At 38.3% G+C, this 17,508-nt stretch overlaps 2 protein-coding genes across 6 annotated transcripts in view; one reads left to right on the plus strand and one right to left on the minus strand.

Moving 5' to 3' along the window:
* Positions 1–8,508, plus strand: part of RARB (retinoic acid receptor beta) — a 170,492-nt gene extending 161,984 nt beyond the window's left edge. For all 4 annotated transcript variants that reach the window (XM_019628679.1, XM_019628676.1, XM_019628677.1 and 1 more), the window contains exons 6-8: positions 4,290–4,494; positions 5,312–5,470; positions 7,001–8,508. In XM_019628679.1, coding sequence (XP_019484224.1) covers positions 4,290–4,494; positions 5,312–5,470; positions 7,001–7,197 — 561 coding nt within the window. In that variant the 3' untranslated portion in view covers positions 7,198–8,508. The remainder of the gene's footprint in view (positions 1–4,289; positions 4,495–5,311; positions 5,471–7,000) is intronic.
* Positions 8,509–8,559: 51 nt separating this feature from the next.
* The window catches only part of TOP2B (DNA topoisomerase II beta), a 56,034-nt gene continuing 47,085 nt past the window's right edge, over positions 8,560–17,508 (minus strand). For both annotated transcript variants that reach the window (XM_019628675.1, XM_019628674.1), the window contains exons 31-36: positions 16,716–16,917; positions 15,677–15,756; positions 14,391–14,501; positions 11,657–11,779; positions 9,993–10,087; positions 8,560–9,049 (exon numbers count right to left, since the gene is read on the minus strand). In XM_019628675.1, the coding sequence (XP_019484220.1) occupies positions 8,882–9,049; positions 9,993–10,087; positions 11,657–11,779; positions 14,391–14,501; positions 15,677–15,756; positions 16,716–16,917 (779 nt within the window). In that variant the 3' untranslated portion in view covers positions 8,560–8,881. The remainder of the gene's footprint in view (positions 9,050–9,992; positions 10,088–11,656; positions 11,780–14,390; positions 14,502–15,676; positions 15,757–16,715; positions 16,918–17,508) is intronic.

Below are 17,508 nucleotides of genomic sequence, written 5' to 3' on the forward strand. Positions count from 1 at the left end.
CACGTTGCCACACACAATTAATGCAGAGACTCAGATTGGTGAGATATTTGAGCTTTGCCTAAAAATGTAGAAATCCCTGGATGCCCCCCTCAGGGGGTTATGAGGTGGGAGAGATTCTGATGAGAGAATCAGTTCACTTATTCAAAAAATATTCATTGGCCACTTGCTCTGTGATGCCACCGCCCTAGATGCTAAAGAAACAGCAGGCGCAAGACAAATAGAGAGCAGCCTCCTCGTAGGAGCTCATTTTCTGGAGTGTGATGGGTCAGTACGCTCAGAAAGGGACGGTGCTGTGGAGAACATAAAGCAAGGTGCGCGAGGGCTCGTGCTGTGGAATACCACACAGCCCTGAAAAAGGACCAGCGCCGCGTGGACTAACCTGGGGAATCTCTCAGATATGACATGGAGTGGATAAAGCCGGACGCAAGAGAGCCTATACTGTGTGGTTCCATCTATCTAAAGTCAGGCAAAGCTAATCTACAGGAACAGAGGTCAAAGTCACAGTGACTTTGGGGAAGGAGGTTTGATTTGGAGGAGTCAAGGGAGCCTATAGGTGCTGGAACCAGACGTAGCTTGATCTGGGTGGTGGTTCCACAGGCGAACACTTAGGGAAAATGCAGTCAGCTTGAGATGTGTGCGCAGCTCAAGGCAAGTTATGTTGTAGTAGTTATCTATCGCTGCATAACAAGTTACCACAAAACTTAGCAGTTTAAAACAATAGTCGTTATTACCTCACACTGTCCCTGCGGGCCAGGACCTGACTTCGCTGGGTGGTAATGGGGTTCAGCAAGTGTGTTCACTGTGCTTTCTGAGGAGGTGACATTTGAACTGAACTCTGAGTAGGAAGAGTCAGCCACATGACGATCAGGGGAAAAGCATCAAAGACAGAGGGAACAGTAAGTGCAAATGCTCTGCAGCAACAGTGAGTTACCGGAGTGTCAGAAAGAGGATCAATATGACCAGAAGTTAACGAGCAAGAAGAAAGGAGGGACAGTGGTGAGGTAGGGCAGGCTATGGAGGCCACAGGAAGAAACTTGGATTTTATGGCTCTAAAGAGACTAGCAGCCCTCAGAGGGATTTTAGCAGGAGAGGAGAGGTCTTCTCAGATGAACATTTTGAACAGAGTGCTCTGGCGACCAGATCAGGAGTGGAAACAACAGGATGGTTAAGAGGCTCTCACTGGAAGAGAAGCAATGATGTCTTGGATTAGGGTGGTCATATGGACAAGGAGAGAAGTGGACAAGTCCCCGGCTCGGCCTCTATCTAGGATGTCAGTTGCCCAGATCCACCCTGGGCTCCAGGCTTAGGCAGTCTGCTCCTAGGAAGCACCCAGAAAGCAGTGGAAAGATACGCAGTTGTCTTTGATGAAGGCAGGGAATGACAGTCCCTCTTCCCCAGAGGAGATCCAGCTTTGCCCCTCCACAAAGCTCCATGTCATGTGACAGGGCCCTCCTTTGGTGAGGCGGCCTTGCCTGGGCAGTTTTTCACCCACCTCGTGGGACTTGCGTGCTCCTCTTTCCAGATGAAATACCCACCTTTCAAACAAGGGTGTTTTAACTCTGGAGAAGCACTCGGTGGCTGCCACTGGCATTTGACTTGAGTGTGACAAAATGAAGCTCGTTGATTTCCCTCCAGAGGCAGGCCTGGCCCGAGCCGCAAGGAGGATGCTGCCCCCTGGGGCGGAGGCTCCTGATAAAAGAAGACATTGATCAGTCTTCCATCTCCGCCCACGCGCCTGCCTCTCTGGATGGCTGATGTATACTTGGTTTTGGTTTTGGACTTTCTAGGGAGAGAAGCAACAGGACATAGTTTAAATGCTTTATCAGAATCCAATTATCACCTAACGTTTAAGGAGGAAAACCCTTCCGAAGAGAATAGTACGAAGGAGATATCTGTGCCCTGCAGCTTGGACTGGGACCTCTAAGTGAGCTGTTGACCACTTGCAAATGCTTAACTCCTGGCCTCCTCCTCTTCCTTTCCAACAAATGCCCCGCTTGTCTCGTTCTTGCAGGGACAGACCTGGTGCAGTCACACACTGGCTGTGCGCTAACGCTACCAAGCCTTACTTAGTACCTATTTGATTCCAAACTGGAAATGTGTCTGGGCGTTTTGAGCCCATAAATGCTGAGCATACTACTTTGCCCATCATGTGACACACTCCCTGCGTAGGCAGTACTGTCCGCATTTTCCCGGGTGGTTGAAGGAGCACTGGGCTAGGCATTAGGAGTCCTGTGTTCTATCCTGGCACCATGAGTTGTGTGATCTTGAGCACCACACTTCACCTGCCAGCGCTTTCAGGGGGATGTAAAGCTTATACCCAATGACTCCTGGGTTCCTCTGCTGCTCTGACATGGGGAATGGCTTTAGACCCCACCAGCTACCAAGATAAAGTTGAACAGATTAGCCAATCAGGGACTCAGAGAAGATGGCTGGGCTGGCTCAGAGAGGTGCCTGGGCAAATATGTGAGAGGTGAAAAGGACCACCAAGCTGAAGAACAGGAACTTTTGTGATGCTTTGATAGCCACTTGCATTCATGATAGGGACCTTTCCAGTTCATCGTGCCACTTGATCATACAATAAGGACAATCAGGACCTGTCCTGATTTACATAAGAAGCAAAGTTTGTAGAATTTTCTATTTCCAGGCCACAGGCCATATGCTATTTACCAGGTAGGCCACCATGAACAGCTGTGCAGGCTGTGCACTGCACAAAGGCACCCAGCCCAGGAGAAATGAGGCTGATATCCAAATCAGTGCTGGCCCATCACATCTTAGAGAGGCATCTGAGTTTGGGTGAAGAGGAATGAGGCGGCTGTGGGGCAGAGGTTAAAGCACTGCTGACAGATGAGAAATCATGCCACCTACTATTTATGACATAGGACAAGCTATTTGGGCTTGTTTCCCCTTCTATAAAATGGGATAATAGTAAGACCTAATGTGTGGGCTGATGAAGTAACGTATGAAAACACGTAGCACGGTAGCTGGCATGTAGTCGGCGATCAGTAAGACATTAGCTATCCTTCTGTGTCGGAGGTGACACGTGCTAATTGTCACTCTTCTCTCACCAAGAAGACACTGGACTCAGACGTTTTTATTAACCGGGCAGCAGCATCTGGGAAAAAAACTCTGAGCTCCCTAAGCCTACTGGGCTTTTCACTTCTGTCTGGGCACGATTCATTTCTCTGCTTCAAGCAGCTCCGAGCTTTTTTCAAAGGGAGAAGTCAAATGCGGAAGCCTGGTTGGCAAAGAGGCCCTTCGCGGTTGTTGGTGCAGAAGTGTGCCTCTGGGTGGAGAAGGGCTGTGGAACGCATGGCGCTCCGCAAGGCCGGTTGGGGTCGATCGGACGGTGGGAACCCCAGCTGGGGCTGCCGGCATGCAGAGGGAAGGCGTGTGGAGCTCACTGCGCTCGGAGCAAGACCCAGGCAGCGGGTGTCCTTGGGTGGCATCAAGGGCCTGTCAGGTGGGATTGGCAGACTACGACAGCATGGCCCAGGCTTCTTGTCTATAGAAATCCCATGCAGACATCTGGCTTAGTTGGAACGCTGCCTCTTCCCCCAAGAGCCTGCTCTTAGCTCCTCCCGGCCGCATCTGAGCTTTCCTTCTGAACGCCCCAGCTCCTTGCGGGTTCCACTCTTCCTCTTTGTATATGGTTGTCTTGAAACTGTGTGATCAGAGGCATCGTGGAAGAGGGAGCCTAACTCGGGTTTGAATCAGATGCTAACTGTGTGGCATTGGGCACATAGCTTAACCTTTCTGAGCCTTCAGTCTCTCATCTGTAAAATAATTCACTTTACCGAGTCGTTTGGAAGATTGATATAGGGCATGTATAACATTTGACATACACCAGGCATTAAAAGAAATGGTACATATTGTCATTTTAGTTTATTTGTAGGCTGTTAGCTCAGGGAAAAAAAAGGGGGGAGGGATAGAATCCTTTTCATTTTGTTATCCCCCGCACCTGGCACAGTGCCTGGGACATAAGTAGGTACTCAGTGAATGTTTGACTCAGATTACTTTAGCACAAACAGATATTTATCAAAATTTCGTGTGTCCTATTTATTATTCCCTAAAATAACTTTAACCCGTGTTTTGACTGCTTCCTCTTTTAATGAAGGAGCCGGAGAAGACATTCAACTTCTCAGAGGAGGGCCAAGTGCCTCGTGCGATGCAAGAGCTCCCAGAAAACCTTCATGTTATCTTCTGCCTGGATCTGATTGATGCTGTCAGGACAGCCTGGCTTGGACGATCCAGCAAACCTGTGTTTTTGTTTTTTTCTTTCTTTCTTCCAGATTCTTAGAATCTGCACCAGGTATACCCCAGAACAAGACACCATGACTTTTTCAGATGGCCTTACCCTAAATCGAACTCAGATGCACAATGCTGGATTCGGTCCTCTGACTGACCTTGTGTTCACCTTTGCCAACCAGCTCCTGCCTTTGGAAATGGATGACACAGAAACAGGCCTTCTCAGTGCCATCTGCTTAATCTGTGGAGGTACCAACTACCTACAAAACCTTCGCGAGATTCCATGAAGAACAACTTACACTTGTAATTCATGGGAAATTCCTCATCTCCATTTTGGAGTTATTTTGCATGGGAAAAGACATGTGAATAAAGCCAGACATGCAGGGTTGGGGTTTGTTGCATTCATTGTTCCATAGTTTTAAATTAAAGAGATTTGGGAGTCTTCTGATCTGAAATACCAAAATGCTATTTCTGCAATTACGACAGGTATTTATTTTTTTTAAGGAAGGATCAGACTATAGTAAAATAAACCACCGAGGGACATTTTAATAGTGATCCAAGGGGCCTGCATGTGCTGTTTGCTAATTTAGTGGCTGGGAATACAAGTCACTGGGTTGGCCTACCAACCTCTCCAAGGGGAGAACTGGGATAAAATACAGCTTTCTTCTTTGTAGTGACCCCTACTGGCTCACAGGAGGCCGAATCATAAGTGGTTAAAAAATAATGGCTTTAATTAGGGGGCCCATTTACCTTGCTTTTAGAACTATCCTGCTCAAGGTTTTAATTCAGCTCAGTAGTGACACCTCCTGGTCATGAGATGTAATTCTTTCCCTGGGACAAAAACAACCAGCCGTCAAAATGTGCTTTTGATCCACAACGGAAACAATCATTTTCAACTATCACTGCTTAAAGCAGTTGCATTTATCCTCAAATTTCTATATGTGATCAAATCATCCAATTAATAAAGTCATAGTATAGTAGGAACAAGTTAGAGGGGAAATGGAAAGTGTATAAAACTCTTCCTGTCCTGCTACTAATCGTTTAATATTTTATTTCTGGGATCTAGACCGCCAGGACCTTGAGGAACCAACAAAAGTAGATAAGCTACAAGAACCATTGTTGGAAGCACTGAAAATTTATATCAGAAAGAGACGACCGAGCAAGCCTCACATGTTTCCAAAGATCTTAATGAAAATCACAGATCTCCGCAGCATCAGTGCAAAAGGTATGTCTTTAGAGTCTGCGCTATGTTCACAAAGTGACACAGTCCTGACCAGGTCACACTGCTTTTTTAAATCCTACGTTTTAATTCAGGATATTTGATAAAAATCTTTTTGTTTTAAAATTCATTTCTCATTTGAAATCAAAAGGAATTAAATAATACCCACCCCTTAAAAAAAACAAAACCAAAAACCAAAAACCCCTCAAATTTGACCTTACTCAATGACCTTAGGTGATGACAGCTTTAAAATCTAGATAACTAAGGATTCAAAAAGCTGTTTTCAAGAGAATGTACTATATGACAGACTTTTTAATTTTCTAGTTTTATACATTTCATTCCAGCTCTCCACACATGCTCTGGTTTATGTAAACTTGACTCCAGTTTTTCTTGACTATCCAAACCTCAAGAAAAATGAACAGTACTTAGGGTAATTGGTATTGGTTAAGTTTCTCTCTCAATCAACGTAGCCATTGGTCTCTCGTGTATAGGCAGATTGACTTCTGCACACTTCTAAGCGAAGGAACTCTAGCTTTGCTGAGGTCTATTCTTTGCTTAGTGATTTTTAGTGTATGAGGCAATCTGAGCAATTACCGAAGTGCCAAAACCGTATGACAGTTGAGCATTAGAGCAGGGTTTTTCTGTGTAGAGAAAATTTAGCAGCCACACCTGGTACCAAATGTTGTCAGGCCCCTTCCCCATTAACCTACTCTGTCCCTAAAGACCTTGGTTAGCCAAGGAACAAACTCCACTTTTCAGAAAAAGCTTTGAATCACAGTGAACTTGTTTGACAAATCTCAATCCTTGATCTCCATAAAAGAGGTTTCTTCAGGGAGAAGCGGAGTTCATCCCTGGCATTGAGATTAAGAGTAGAGGCAAACATAGATACCCGTGCGTGACATTGTAACTATGACTTTGATTTTGGAACAATGAGGCTGTTTAACTTAACACTGTCATCCCCTATCTCTAACTAGACCAGTCCTAATAGAATTTACTATGATTATGGAAATATTCTATAATCTGCATTGTGCAATACAGTAGCCACTATCCACACCTGGCTCTGGGGCACCTGAAATGTGGCTAATGCAACTCAGGCACTGTTCTTATAATTTAAAAAAATTAAATTTAAATAGCCGCACATGGCTACTGTATTCGTCAGTGCAGTGCTGTATCAAGTTAATAAATGTGGACACATTTATTACTCATATCACTTCCTCCAGTTTGTTGGTTACTGGTATCCTTTCAACTGTTTCATTTTTAAAATATACTCTTTCTGGTCTTTTATCAGGAACGTGTTTGTAAATTAGGTTAAGTAAATATATACTGTTTCCTGAAACTGAGGTATGGAATTATCAAATTTAAACATGTCCTGTTGCTGCTGCTTTTCTATAGATAGTTTAATGTGGTAAAATCAGGACAGGCTCTGGGAAGCACTGGTAGCAGTTTTCACCCTTGCTGAAGTCCATGAAAGTTGATCCTTAGTTATTCAGCTTAACTCCGTCTCTCTACCAGATTTCTATTATCTCTTTTTAAAAGGTGCAGAACGTGTAATTACCTTGAAAATGGAAATTCCTGGATCGATGCCACCTCTTATTCAGGAAATGCTAGAGAATTCTGAAGGACATGAACCCTTGACCCCAAGTTCAAGTGGGAACACAGCAGAGCACAGTCCCAGCATCTCACCCAGCTCAGTGGAAAACAGTGGTGTCAGTCAGTCACCACTGGTGCAATAAGACACTTTGCAGCTACTTCAAACATTCCCCAGTACCTTCACTTCCGGGATTTAAAATGCAAGGAAAAAAACCACAAAAAACATTTTTACTGCTGCTTAGTTTTTGGACTGAAACTGTATTAAAACTCAAAAAGGACCAAGAAGTTTTCGTATGTATCAATATATACTCCTCATTGTCTAACTTACCTAGAAGTACAAACTTTTTAAATTCTAAAAATCAGCCATTTCATGCAACCAGAAACTAGTTAAAAGCTTCTATTTTCCTCTTTGAACACCCAAGATTGCATGGCAAAGACCCAGTCAAAATGATTTTACCCCTGGTTAAGTTTCTAAAGACTTTGTACATACAGAAATATGGCTCTGTTCTTTCTATACTGTATGTTTGGTGCTTTCATTTTGTCTTGCATACTCAAAATAGCCAAGACACCAACGTTATGAAACAGACTACTGTACACGTCCAGCTAAGAAAGATTCAAAAAGATAATTGTCTTGCTTTCACAGAATCATCAAGACATCAAGGTAAGGAAATGGGACTACTGTACAGTACAAGATAAGGCTGAAGATATTCTAATTTAGTTAGTATGGAAGCTTGTCCTTGCTCTTTTGATGCTCTCAAACTGCATCTTTCATTTCATGTTGCCCAGTAAAAGTATACAAATTCACTGTACTAGCAGAAGAGAATTCTGTATCAGTGTAACTGCCAGTTCAGTTAATCAAATGTCATTGTTCAACTGTTAATGTCACTTTAAATTAAAAGTGGTTTATTACTTGTTTAATGACATAACTACACAATTTTTTTAAAAAGATACATTTTTACAGTAATGATAGCCTCCAAGGCAGAAACACTTTTCAGTGTTAATAAGTTTTTGTTTACCTATTCACAAGCCATTAGGGAAATTTCTTGGGATAATTAGCAGGCTGGTCTACCACCTGTACCATGTAACTTTAGTGTCCTTCCTGACTCATGCCTGATACTGGGTTTTTCCCAGTCTTCTTGATGCCCAGGGGCTAACAGTAACTCCCAAAGGCATGGGCAGAGAATCTGCACCCTTTGACCTTGTTCAATCACTATGAAGCAGAGTGAAAGCTGTGGTAGAGTGGTTAACAGATACAAGTGTCAGTTTCTTAGTTCTCATTTAAGCACTAGTGGATTTTTATTTTATTTTTTTTTTATATATTAGCAAGTCTGTGATGTACTTTCACTGGCTCTGTTTGTACATTGAGATTGTTTAACAATGCTTTCTATGTTCATATACTGTTTACCTTTTTCCATGGAGTCTCCTGGCAAAGAATAAAATATATTTATTTTAAAGGTGTGTGGGAGCTTTCACTAAATTTTCATTTTCAGTAAAGAGACAAAGAAAACAGTTCCATTTTTAATGTTTAAATTTCATTTCAAAAAGCAGGTCTTTAGTCTGCAATCATGACAATTAAAATCTGTGCTAATGCACGGCAGTCTATAACAATACTACAAGCCAATCAGACAGTACATGACATTTCAATGAGTAAAAAAGAGCATAAAACTGTATGTGTAAGAACAAAATGTTAAAAGGCCTACCACAATAAAAAACCATCAATTACATTATCACATTAAAATAAGCCAGATGTACAAAAGTCTGAGACAGAAAAGACAAAAGGACAACACAAGTTATCTGTTGAAAAATGTTTCTGTGCTCTTTGGGCACTTAATTAAACATTGCAAAATCAACATCTTCTTCTTCATCAGACTCTGCAAAATATTTTACTTCTTTCCTAGCCCGACCGGTCCGTGGCAGAGAAGGTGGTTCAGAAGCGAAGTCTGATGGGAAGATGTCCATATCGGAATCCTGATCAAAAGATGTTTTCTTCGGTTTCTAGACATTAAAAAAAAAAACCAAAACAGTAGATTTAAAACCCCCAAATTAAGAAAAAGAAGACTCATGCTAAAAAGACTTCTTATTCCTCCCACTTCACTTGCATTTGGGAATTATAAATAATGGTGCTTTTTAACTCAGAATTGTAATACTAAAGTATAAGACCAGTTATCTAATCATTTTTATGAAGAAAAAAAAGGATTAGGTATAATAATTCGCCACCTTGGTCATCTTGTATTACTTATTACCATTTTTATTTCTTAAAGAATGTATATATTACCCAGCAAATATGCACAATGCCCAGATTAGTAAAAATTCAAATTGTCTAATTTGCAAGTATCTATCAATTCATGAGAGAAAAAACAAGACTAATGCACAGAATGTAGTGCACACAGTGTTTATAAAAATGCAGGAGTCTCCAAAGGTGTAGCAGACTGGATGGAAGAGGTCAGTGTGAAAAGAAGCATAAAGCTAAAATCATCTATGTTTGTATTTTAAGTTTTAATGGAAGAGAGAGAAAAACGGGGGTCATCTGATGTTATTAATTTACCTAAAAGATAGTGTACTTCTGGAGAAGAATCAGACTAGTTGGGAAAATGATCCACAGTCAAATGAATTCAAGTTAAAAAAATAAAATTAGTCCTGGTCAAATACAGAAATAGCCTTTATTTGGTCTGAAAAGATAATATTTCAGATAGGTAGCATATAATTTCTACTGCTCACTGGATGAAATTAATACTCTTAATTAAGCTAATTTATACCACCCTTTTATCCAAGAAATAGTCCTGATTATATAGATTTAGACTTGGATCATTATTTGACCCCTAAGGATAAAAGATGCTAGGTTTAAAGCTGTTACAAAACATCATAGTAATAAGAGAACTAAGCCAGTTTATAGATCATCTTAAATAAAAGGCTGCATTAAAAAGATGCTTCTGATTACCTTGCTTGTTGTTTTGGGTGTTTTCCTGCCAGGGTTATAATCACCTTCATTTTCAGAGCCAGATGCTTTCCTTTTCTTCGCCCCCCGGCCTTTACCTTAAAATGATACAAACCATTTTTTCTCCCAAGGTTAAGTGCAATATAAAAAGGTAAAAACGCTGTACTTGACTTCTTTGGCATCCCCAATCAGTACTGCAATCCTGCTCTTTTAATATGAATGATGTGGAAACAGTTTGGCAGCATCATTTCAGTTCTGTAGTTGACATGACTAAAGAGTATTTCACAAATACATTTAAACTAATTGGAAGGCCCTCATGACAAATTTTAATGACCAAGCCCCTAATACACAATAGAAAACATCTGTATTTTGTACATGTCATCCTTGGGCCTGAAAAAAAATTATCTTAGAAGAGTGCTTTTTAAATTGTATGTGATGAAAAAAAAAATTTTATTTCTAGTATGTCACAGACCAATACTTTTAAAATATAATTAAAATATGAACTACTAGAAAAGTAATACATACTTTCTCATTAACAAATTATAAAGGCTTAAATCCTTACTCTAAAGTTTACTTATCACACACTAGTAACAACCAACTGCAGATCCCATTTTTAAGTAGCAGTCTTAGAATAAACCCTCTAGTATTAATCAGGAAATAATCTGTCAAATTCATATTCTTTCTCAGGCCTATAATTACCACATATGGCCTTTTTTCTTTTTTTTTCATCTACCTAATGTCTTATTCTTATCATTGGAGGAGGAAGAGAAAAAGGTAACATTTAAATGTTCTCCATCCTACAGTGATGCCAGTAAGTGAAAGAGAAAATGGAAATTTAAATTCTAAATTTTTTTAGGTTCCTTAAGCTATGCCAACTAGATTGTACTAGTAAGAAAAGATAGCCTAAATGCTCTTGGGATGTCGTATTTGATTAAATGAAGCAATGAAATGGCACTTCCGTACTGAAAAGGTTTCAAACTATGTATATAAGTATTGACCCCCCCCAATCACTGGTTCTTTTCCACCCCCTATTCTCCCTTGTTTCCCTGTAGGTTTGTATCTCCTTATCCTAACTACCACTTTAAGAAATAAACACATTGATAATATGTCAGTTGGATAAAAGGTTGAACAGCTTAGAGAAAATCATGTCTTACACATTTTTTTAAAGCATCTGTAAGGACTTGCTGGATTTTGAAGGCAAAAAGGGGGTCCCAGAGAGAAGAACAGGTGCTGACGCCCTTGTGGGGCCCTGAGCACAGCAATTTTATTTCCCAGATAAGCAAAAAACTCCGATCTAAGAGTCCTAGCTCCAGCCTACTCCAATGACTGTCACATTTCAGCTAGTGAAGAGCCCCCATCTACCTTTTTAATAACTAGTTATTACATAACTAGCCCCCCACATGGAAGTCTCTGAATCATTCCTAGATATGCAAATTGCTTACTTAACCCCTTTGAGTCTCAATTTCTTGACTTATAAAGAAATTGTCAAATTGACTGACTGGACTAAATTGCTATACTTCCATTGGACTGATTCTTAAATACATTGCTTACTAAGGAATAAAGCAATATAAAATATGTACGCAGTCTCTTTAAATTCAGTGAGTAGAAAATACACTAAATATTTTCCACATGGCATATGCTAGAGGGTATACAAAGATAATTCTCACCTTTTGGTGTTGGAGTCTTCTTTGGAATGCCAAATTCTGAATCTGAGTCAGAGTTTATAGTCTCTATTTTCTTCTGTTTGGGGGTTCTCTTGGGCTTAGGGGTTGTATCTGAAGATGGTTTTCCTATTAAGCAAATTTCCGTTTCTTAAAACAATGTAATATACTTACCAAGAAACCAAGTTGAAGTGAGTCCTATAACAAGTCTTATAGAAAGTTCTTACAGCTGATGTGAAATTGAGTACCTTAAGCAATAAAATGGCTTCTCTCCAATTGGTCCCAATGTAAAGGCATTTTCTCATAGATGATAAAATGCTTTTTATTTAATTATGCATAATTTGCCCTTTGGTAAATCAAGTGAGCTATTTTAAATAAGGGCCATTAAAATGAATTAAGCAGTAACTTTTAAAAAGCAGTAGTAAAAATGTAGTATTGTCAAGACAAAAAACACATCTGACATATTAATTATAACCCAAGTATAACCACATATTAAGTTCTAACTTTTAAAATATTTTAGAGGGAAAAAAAACATTTGTATGGGACCCTCAAATACCATGAACAGAAACCAATTCACTTCCATTCAAAAGCTGAAATTCAGACATGCACTTTTATGTGAAAAGAAATATGAAAATTCTAGAAAAGCAGGAAACAGGCCCAAAAGTCTTTTTTTTGATGCATTCTGTTTTAAAAATAGACCTTGTTTTTCAGCTCCAGTTACAGTCTATGTGAAAACTAATTATCACTAATCACTTGTGTGATCAGTAAAACCTAATTTGAAAAAAAACAATTATTAAATTAACCACAGACTTTTCTATTAAAAAGAAGAAAACATGAAAATATGTTAATTCTATGGAAAATGTATCCTCAGTCCCAATTTGAGAAGCTAGAGCTCAGGCCCCTCATTAGAACAACAGAAGTGGGCTCTTATGGCAGTGGCAATCACAGATTTGGGGGCTTTTCCCACTCTGAGTCCTCATGCCCAAATACCACAAGAGCCACACAGCAGCTCCCAGCAGGAGTATGGGTTTGACATAGCAGGGTGTTCTAGGGACTACTTTTTTCTTCAGAAGAGTTTCCAGGCTTGCAGTGTTAGAGGGCACTTTCAACTCTACTGGGCAAATGATGGTCGGCTATTTGAGTACCGTGAGTGGTCTTTGTGCTGTAAACTTATGGAGCTACAGAATTTAACTTGTATAATAATTTATATAACTTGGAAGTTAACATACACGATCCCTCAGATGGACATGATGCATCCTCTCCTTGAAATGATATTTTGTGGGGATTGTATTTTTAGAGGAAGGCTGAGGGCTTGCTGGGGTCCCCAAAATCACACCACACAGGCATCATCACCCTGTGTTATCAAATGACATAAGGCTAACTCAGTTACTGGTCAACAACCAAACAGGACCGTTGTTGTGATATGATATCCTTTTAGTTAATGCTAACCTCTAACTCATTAGGTTCAATAGGCATGAACAGCTTGATGAAGGAAACAGGTTGATAATGTTAAAAGAACTGATATGGCTCGTTAAGTTTTCAGGGTGGTTATAAGATGCTCATATGAAGATAATAAAAAAAAAAGATGCTTAAAGGGTAATTAATTATAGGGCCTCAGTTTGAGTTCCCCAGAAGCAGAACCCGTGTGATCCTAAGACAAAGACTTAAGTACAAGTATTTATTGGGGAGGTAAAGGAAAGGGACTACAAAAATGAGACAATGAAGAGAGGGCAGCCAGTAATGGGTAAGTTATAGCAAGTCTGTCATCCCTCTGGGAGCCAGTGTAAAACATATTCCAGAGGGGCAAGAGCAGACCAGCTTTCCTCAATCACTGCTAGAGGGTGGCTGGGGGTAGGGGAATGTTATCATTCCAGCATAGCAACAAAGAGAAAGGCCTGAGGCAAAGAAATACAGACATTGGCTCACAGTGCACTGAAGTGATAAAGGCAAAGGGATATAGGTGGGACACCCAATGTGTTGGCTGGAGAGGTTCCCATAGCCAACCAATTTGTCACCACAGTCCAAGTACATTCAGAATAACAATGGACTTTTATTGTTTTTCTGCTACATCTCATACATGTGTGTCTACAATGGTATTGTCTGTTGTGTGTTTTTAAGATCCTAAAGGGACAGTTCGTACTGTTTGTTTACTTGCTGTGTAAGTAGCAATTATCTTTTAAACACACTATCTTTAAAGCACTAATACTGACCTCCTTCAAAAACACCAAGGTATGTACCTTGGTATTGGTAACAGATTCATGAATCAATTCAGTGTTTCATGGGCAATCTAAGGTTATGGAAAAGAAAGAAGCTATATGGCTCACAAAGAAAAAGAAGACCTCAACTGAACTGACCAATCATTCCACGTGAGGAGTTAAGACATGACCTACATCGATAACACAGTCAGGCTATTATAATAGCGAGACAAAAATTTAATCTACTTTACAACCAAACAACAACAGCAGAGCTTTACTAGAAGGCTACCTTTAGTATAAAATGCATGGGATTACTTTACAATGATAACAGCTTTAAAATGAGGTTTTAAAATCATATTAATAATTACTTTACGTGGTTAGAAAATAGGAGGGGTTCTCCTTATAAACATTTATACTTTAAAACTACAATATATTTTAATGAAATCCTAGTGTAAATAGTTTCAAATTAAATTAAATTTCATTTAACATCAACTATCTCTACATGGTGTATGCAATGCTTAACAAAATCAAACATAAGTACATACCCTTTTTAGCAGCTACTGTTTTACTTGGAACTTTATCTGTTTGTTTCAGACCAAATGATGGTGAAAAAACAGAAGCAGAATCTTCTTCATTACTGTCAAATTTAGCTGAATCTAAAAATCACAAAGCTTTTTTTCAGTAAAGAGATTCTGTAAGGACCACTTAATAGTTAAACTTTGATTCTTTTTACTGATGACTTCTCTTTAGCTAGATAATTGATCTTACAAGTTTCTATTTTCTGATCATATAATCCACAATATACAAACAGCTGAAAATAAAAAATATAACAATGTTATATTTCAAAAATGTTAACTCTGTTGTAAAACAATATAGAAATGCATAGGTAATGAAATTTCTTAATAGTCCCAAATGTTAATCATTTAAAACTTAACTGATCAATTAAAAAATACATACTGATGATTTATTTTAATCTGATATATGAAAAAGCTCTTACTGTGGTTATATCTACTCATCTAATGCTATTAACCATTTCAGGAATTAAGTAATAATGGTCAAATCTAGAATAGTACTAAATATTCATCTTTTTAAATCAATTTTAAATCATTAAAGATTAATTTAAAAGGCATGTAGGCTTACCTTCAGTTTACTTTCACACTCAAATTAATTAAATTAATTAATTCTTCCCTCCCTCCCTGAAAACCAAAACAGGGACTCAAAATGACTATAGCTGTGACAGTTTTATATAACTGTTCCGAGCTGTCAAATGTATATCTATCTACACATATAGAACATGTACCAGATCTATGTATGTCTGTCTACATGTATTAAAAAATGCAAGACAGTGAATCAATTCAGTCTAACTAGATTGTTTTGACCTTTAAAATTCTACACTCAAAAATATAGGATATAAAAACTATATACCCTGAGTAATATCTCTACCCTTGTAGCTGTAAAACAAAAATACTATCATATATACATTCATGTTGCCATGAAAATCAAATTTCAATCTTCCAAAATTTCTTATTTTTTTTATTAAAACACTGCAACCACACTACACGCCCTTCACAGATACAGGTTAGAATCTGTCTATCTAAGTGCTTCCATAATGCCTATTTTGATCAAGTAGTTGGGAATCACCTCAGGAAAAGTAAATAAACTTTATTACATTGAGGAAAATGTAAAAAGAAGGTAAGTTATCTACTTACATACAAAAAAAAATCCTGAAATTAAATCATGACCTAATGATTTATATATTGTTTTTTTCTTCTCCATTAAAACAGCAATAATACAATAATTAGTAACCAATGAAAAGACTAAATGAGCATACCATCTTCTGACTTCTGTGAGTATGAAGGAAATGAGAAAAGATTCCCAAAATCCTGACCTTTTTTGTCATGCGAAGATTTTCTATTAGAAAGAAAAATTAAACACCACAATTTAAATATCTGGTTTTAACCTTGATAAATTACATGTGATATGTACTGCAGGATTATAATCACAGAACAAAATTTTGTTTTCTCATTTGTTTCTCTCTGTTAAAGGTAGGCAACCAAACTCTTTTCTTCTCCCTCATATGCACAAGTGTGCATATACACACACACACACACACCAAAACCAATGATTTAACATAAGAGAATGGCAACTTTGCCCAAGTTTAGTTATTCAAAATATCACTAAATTAAATTTTATGGTTGACAGAACCAGAATTTAACATCAATAATTTATTAGCAAAAGTCCAAGGAGAAAGTCAGAATCTCCATGAAAGTAGGCAATAATCCTGTTTCTGATCCCAGACTACATGTGATAAAATACTTTTTTATAATTTATAGCAAAATACTTCCCTGAAAAATCTGAAATAGTTCACACACTTCACATCCCACATGATAGTGTTCACACTCTTATGAGGCAAATCAACCAAGGCCCACGCTAGGAAAAAAAGCTAAAATTCCGGATAAAGATTTAGCAACTTTTCTCTGAACCAGGGACTGTGAAACTATGTTCCCTAGGCCTGCTGTTATTTTCATGAATAAAGTTTTATTAAAACACAGCTACACTAGTTCTTTTACATATTGTTTATGGCTGCTTTCCTGCTGCAATGGAAGCATTGAGTAGTTGTGGCAAAGACCATATAAGGCCTGCAAATCCTAAAATATTTATTATAGAGCCCTTTATGGAAAAAAATTTGCCAACCCATGCTCTAAACTATAGCAACTATAGTTATGTAAAGAGCTGCAGTATTAACCAAATTTATTGCTTCATAAGGAAGACTTTACCTAGAATGTCTTAAGCTTACTGTCAGATTTTTGTCAGATGCCTAATCAACTAACTGGATCATATAACTGAAGAGCTGTTGTTTCATTACTTACTCTGGAGTAGCTTTAGATTTGCCTGGTGAAAATGTGTATTCATCTTTATCTAAGCCATCTGAAGGAACAAATTCATCTTCCCCATCATTTGTTATGGGAGATGCTTTAACTTTCAATTCCTCTAAATCATTATTGTCATCATCATCATCAGCATCATCATCTTCTTCTTCTGAGAAATCAAATGTATACTTAGGCCTTTCAGCTAGGAGAAAAATGAAAGTGATTGTTAAAATCAAATCCAGCTTTATCTACATGAAATATGATAAATAATGCATTTGAAAAATATTCCAGCTATCACTAAAAATACACAAGGAAAAGAGACAAGCATTTAGAGAATAAAAGCCAACAATTTTGACCTCAGTTATAATATTTTGATAGTGTTAACATCCATCCTGTACTTCCCAGGAGGCTATGGGGTAATGCTGCATACGTTAGGAGAGCATATACTGATGACATTAATTATTAGGATGTTACTTATTATACTTAAATATTTCTCAGGAACAGGGACGTAGTCATTATGAACACTGTAAAAGTAACTAGTAATATAATTTCTGCAATTACAAAAGGCAAATTTTACAGGCCTTTAGAAAGTGCTAATCTTTCTCTTATCCTTTTGCATAAAAACTTCTATCTTCTATTCATGGTAGTTTTTCTATGAAATAATAGTAATTTTTCAGATGAATGAGAAAAAACAGATAAGAACTCAATATATTAGCAAAACAATAATTTAATATAATGTACAAAAAGGTACCAACTATGGGGAAAGACACATCAGTATAATACAAGTAAGTCT

The sequence above is a fragment of the Hipposideros armiger genome, unplaced genomic scaffold (genome assembly GCF_001890085.2).
Source record: "Hipposideros armiger isolate ML-2016 unplaced genomic scaffold, ASM189008v1 scaffold_804, whole genome shotgun sequence".
NCBI lineage: Eukaryota > Metazoa > Chordata > Mammalia > Chiroptera > Hipposideridae > Hipposideros > Hipposideros armiger.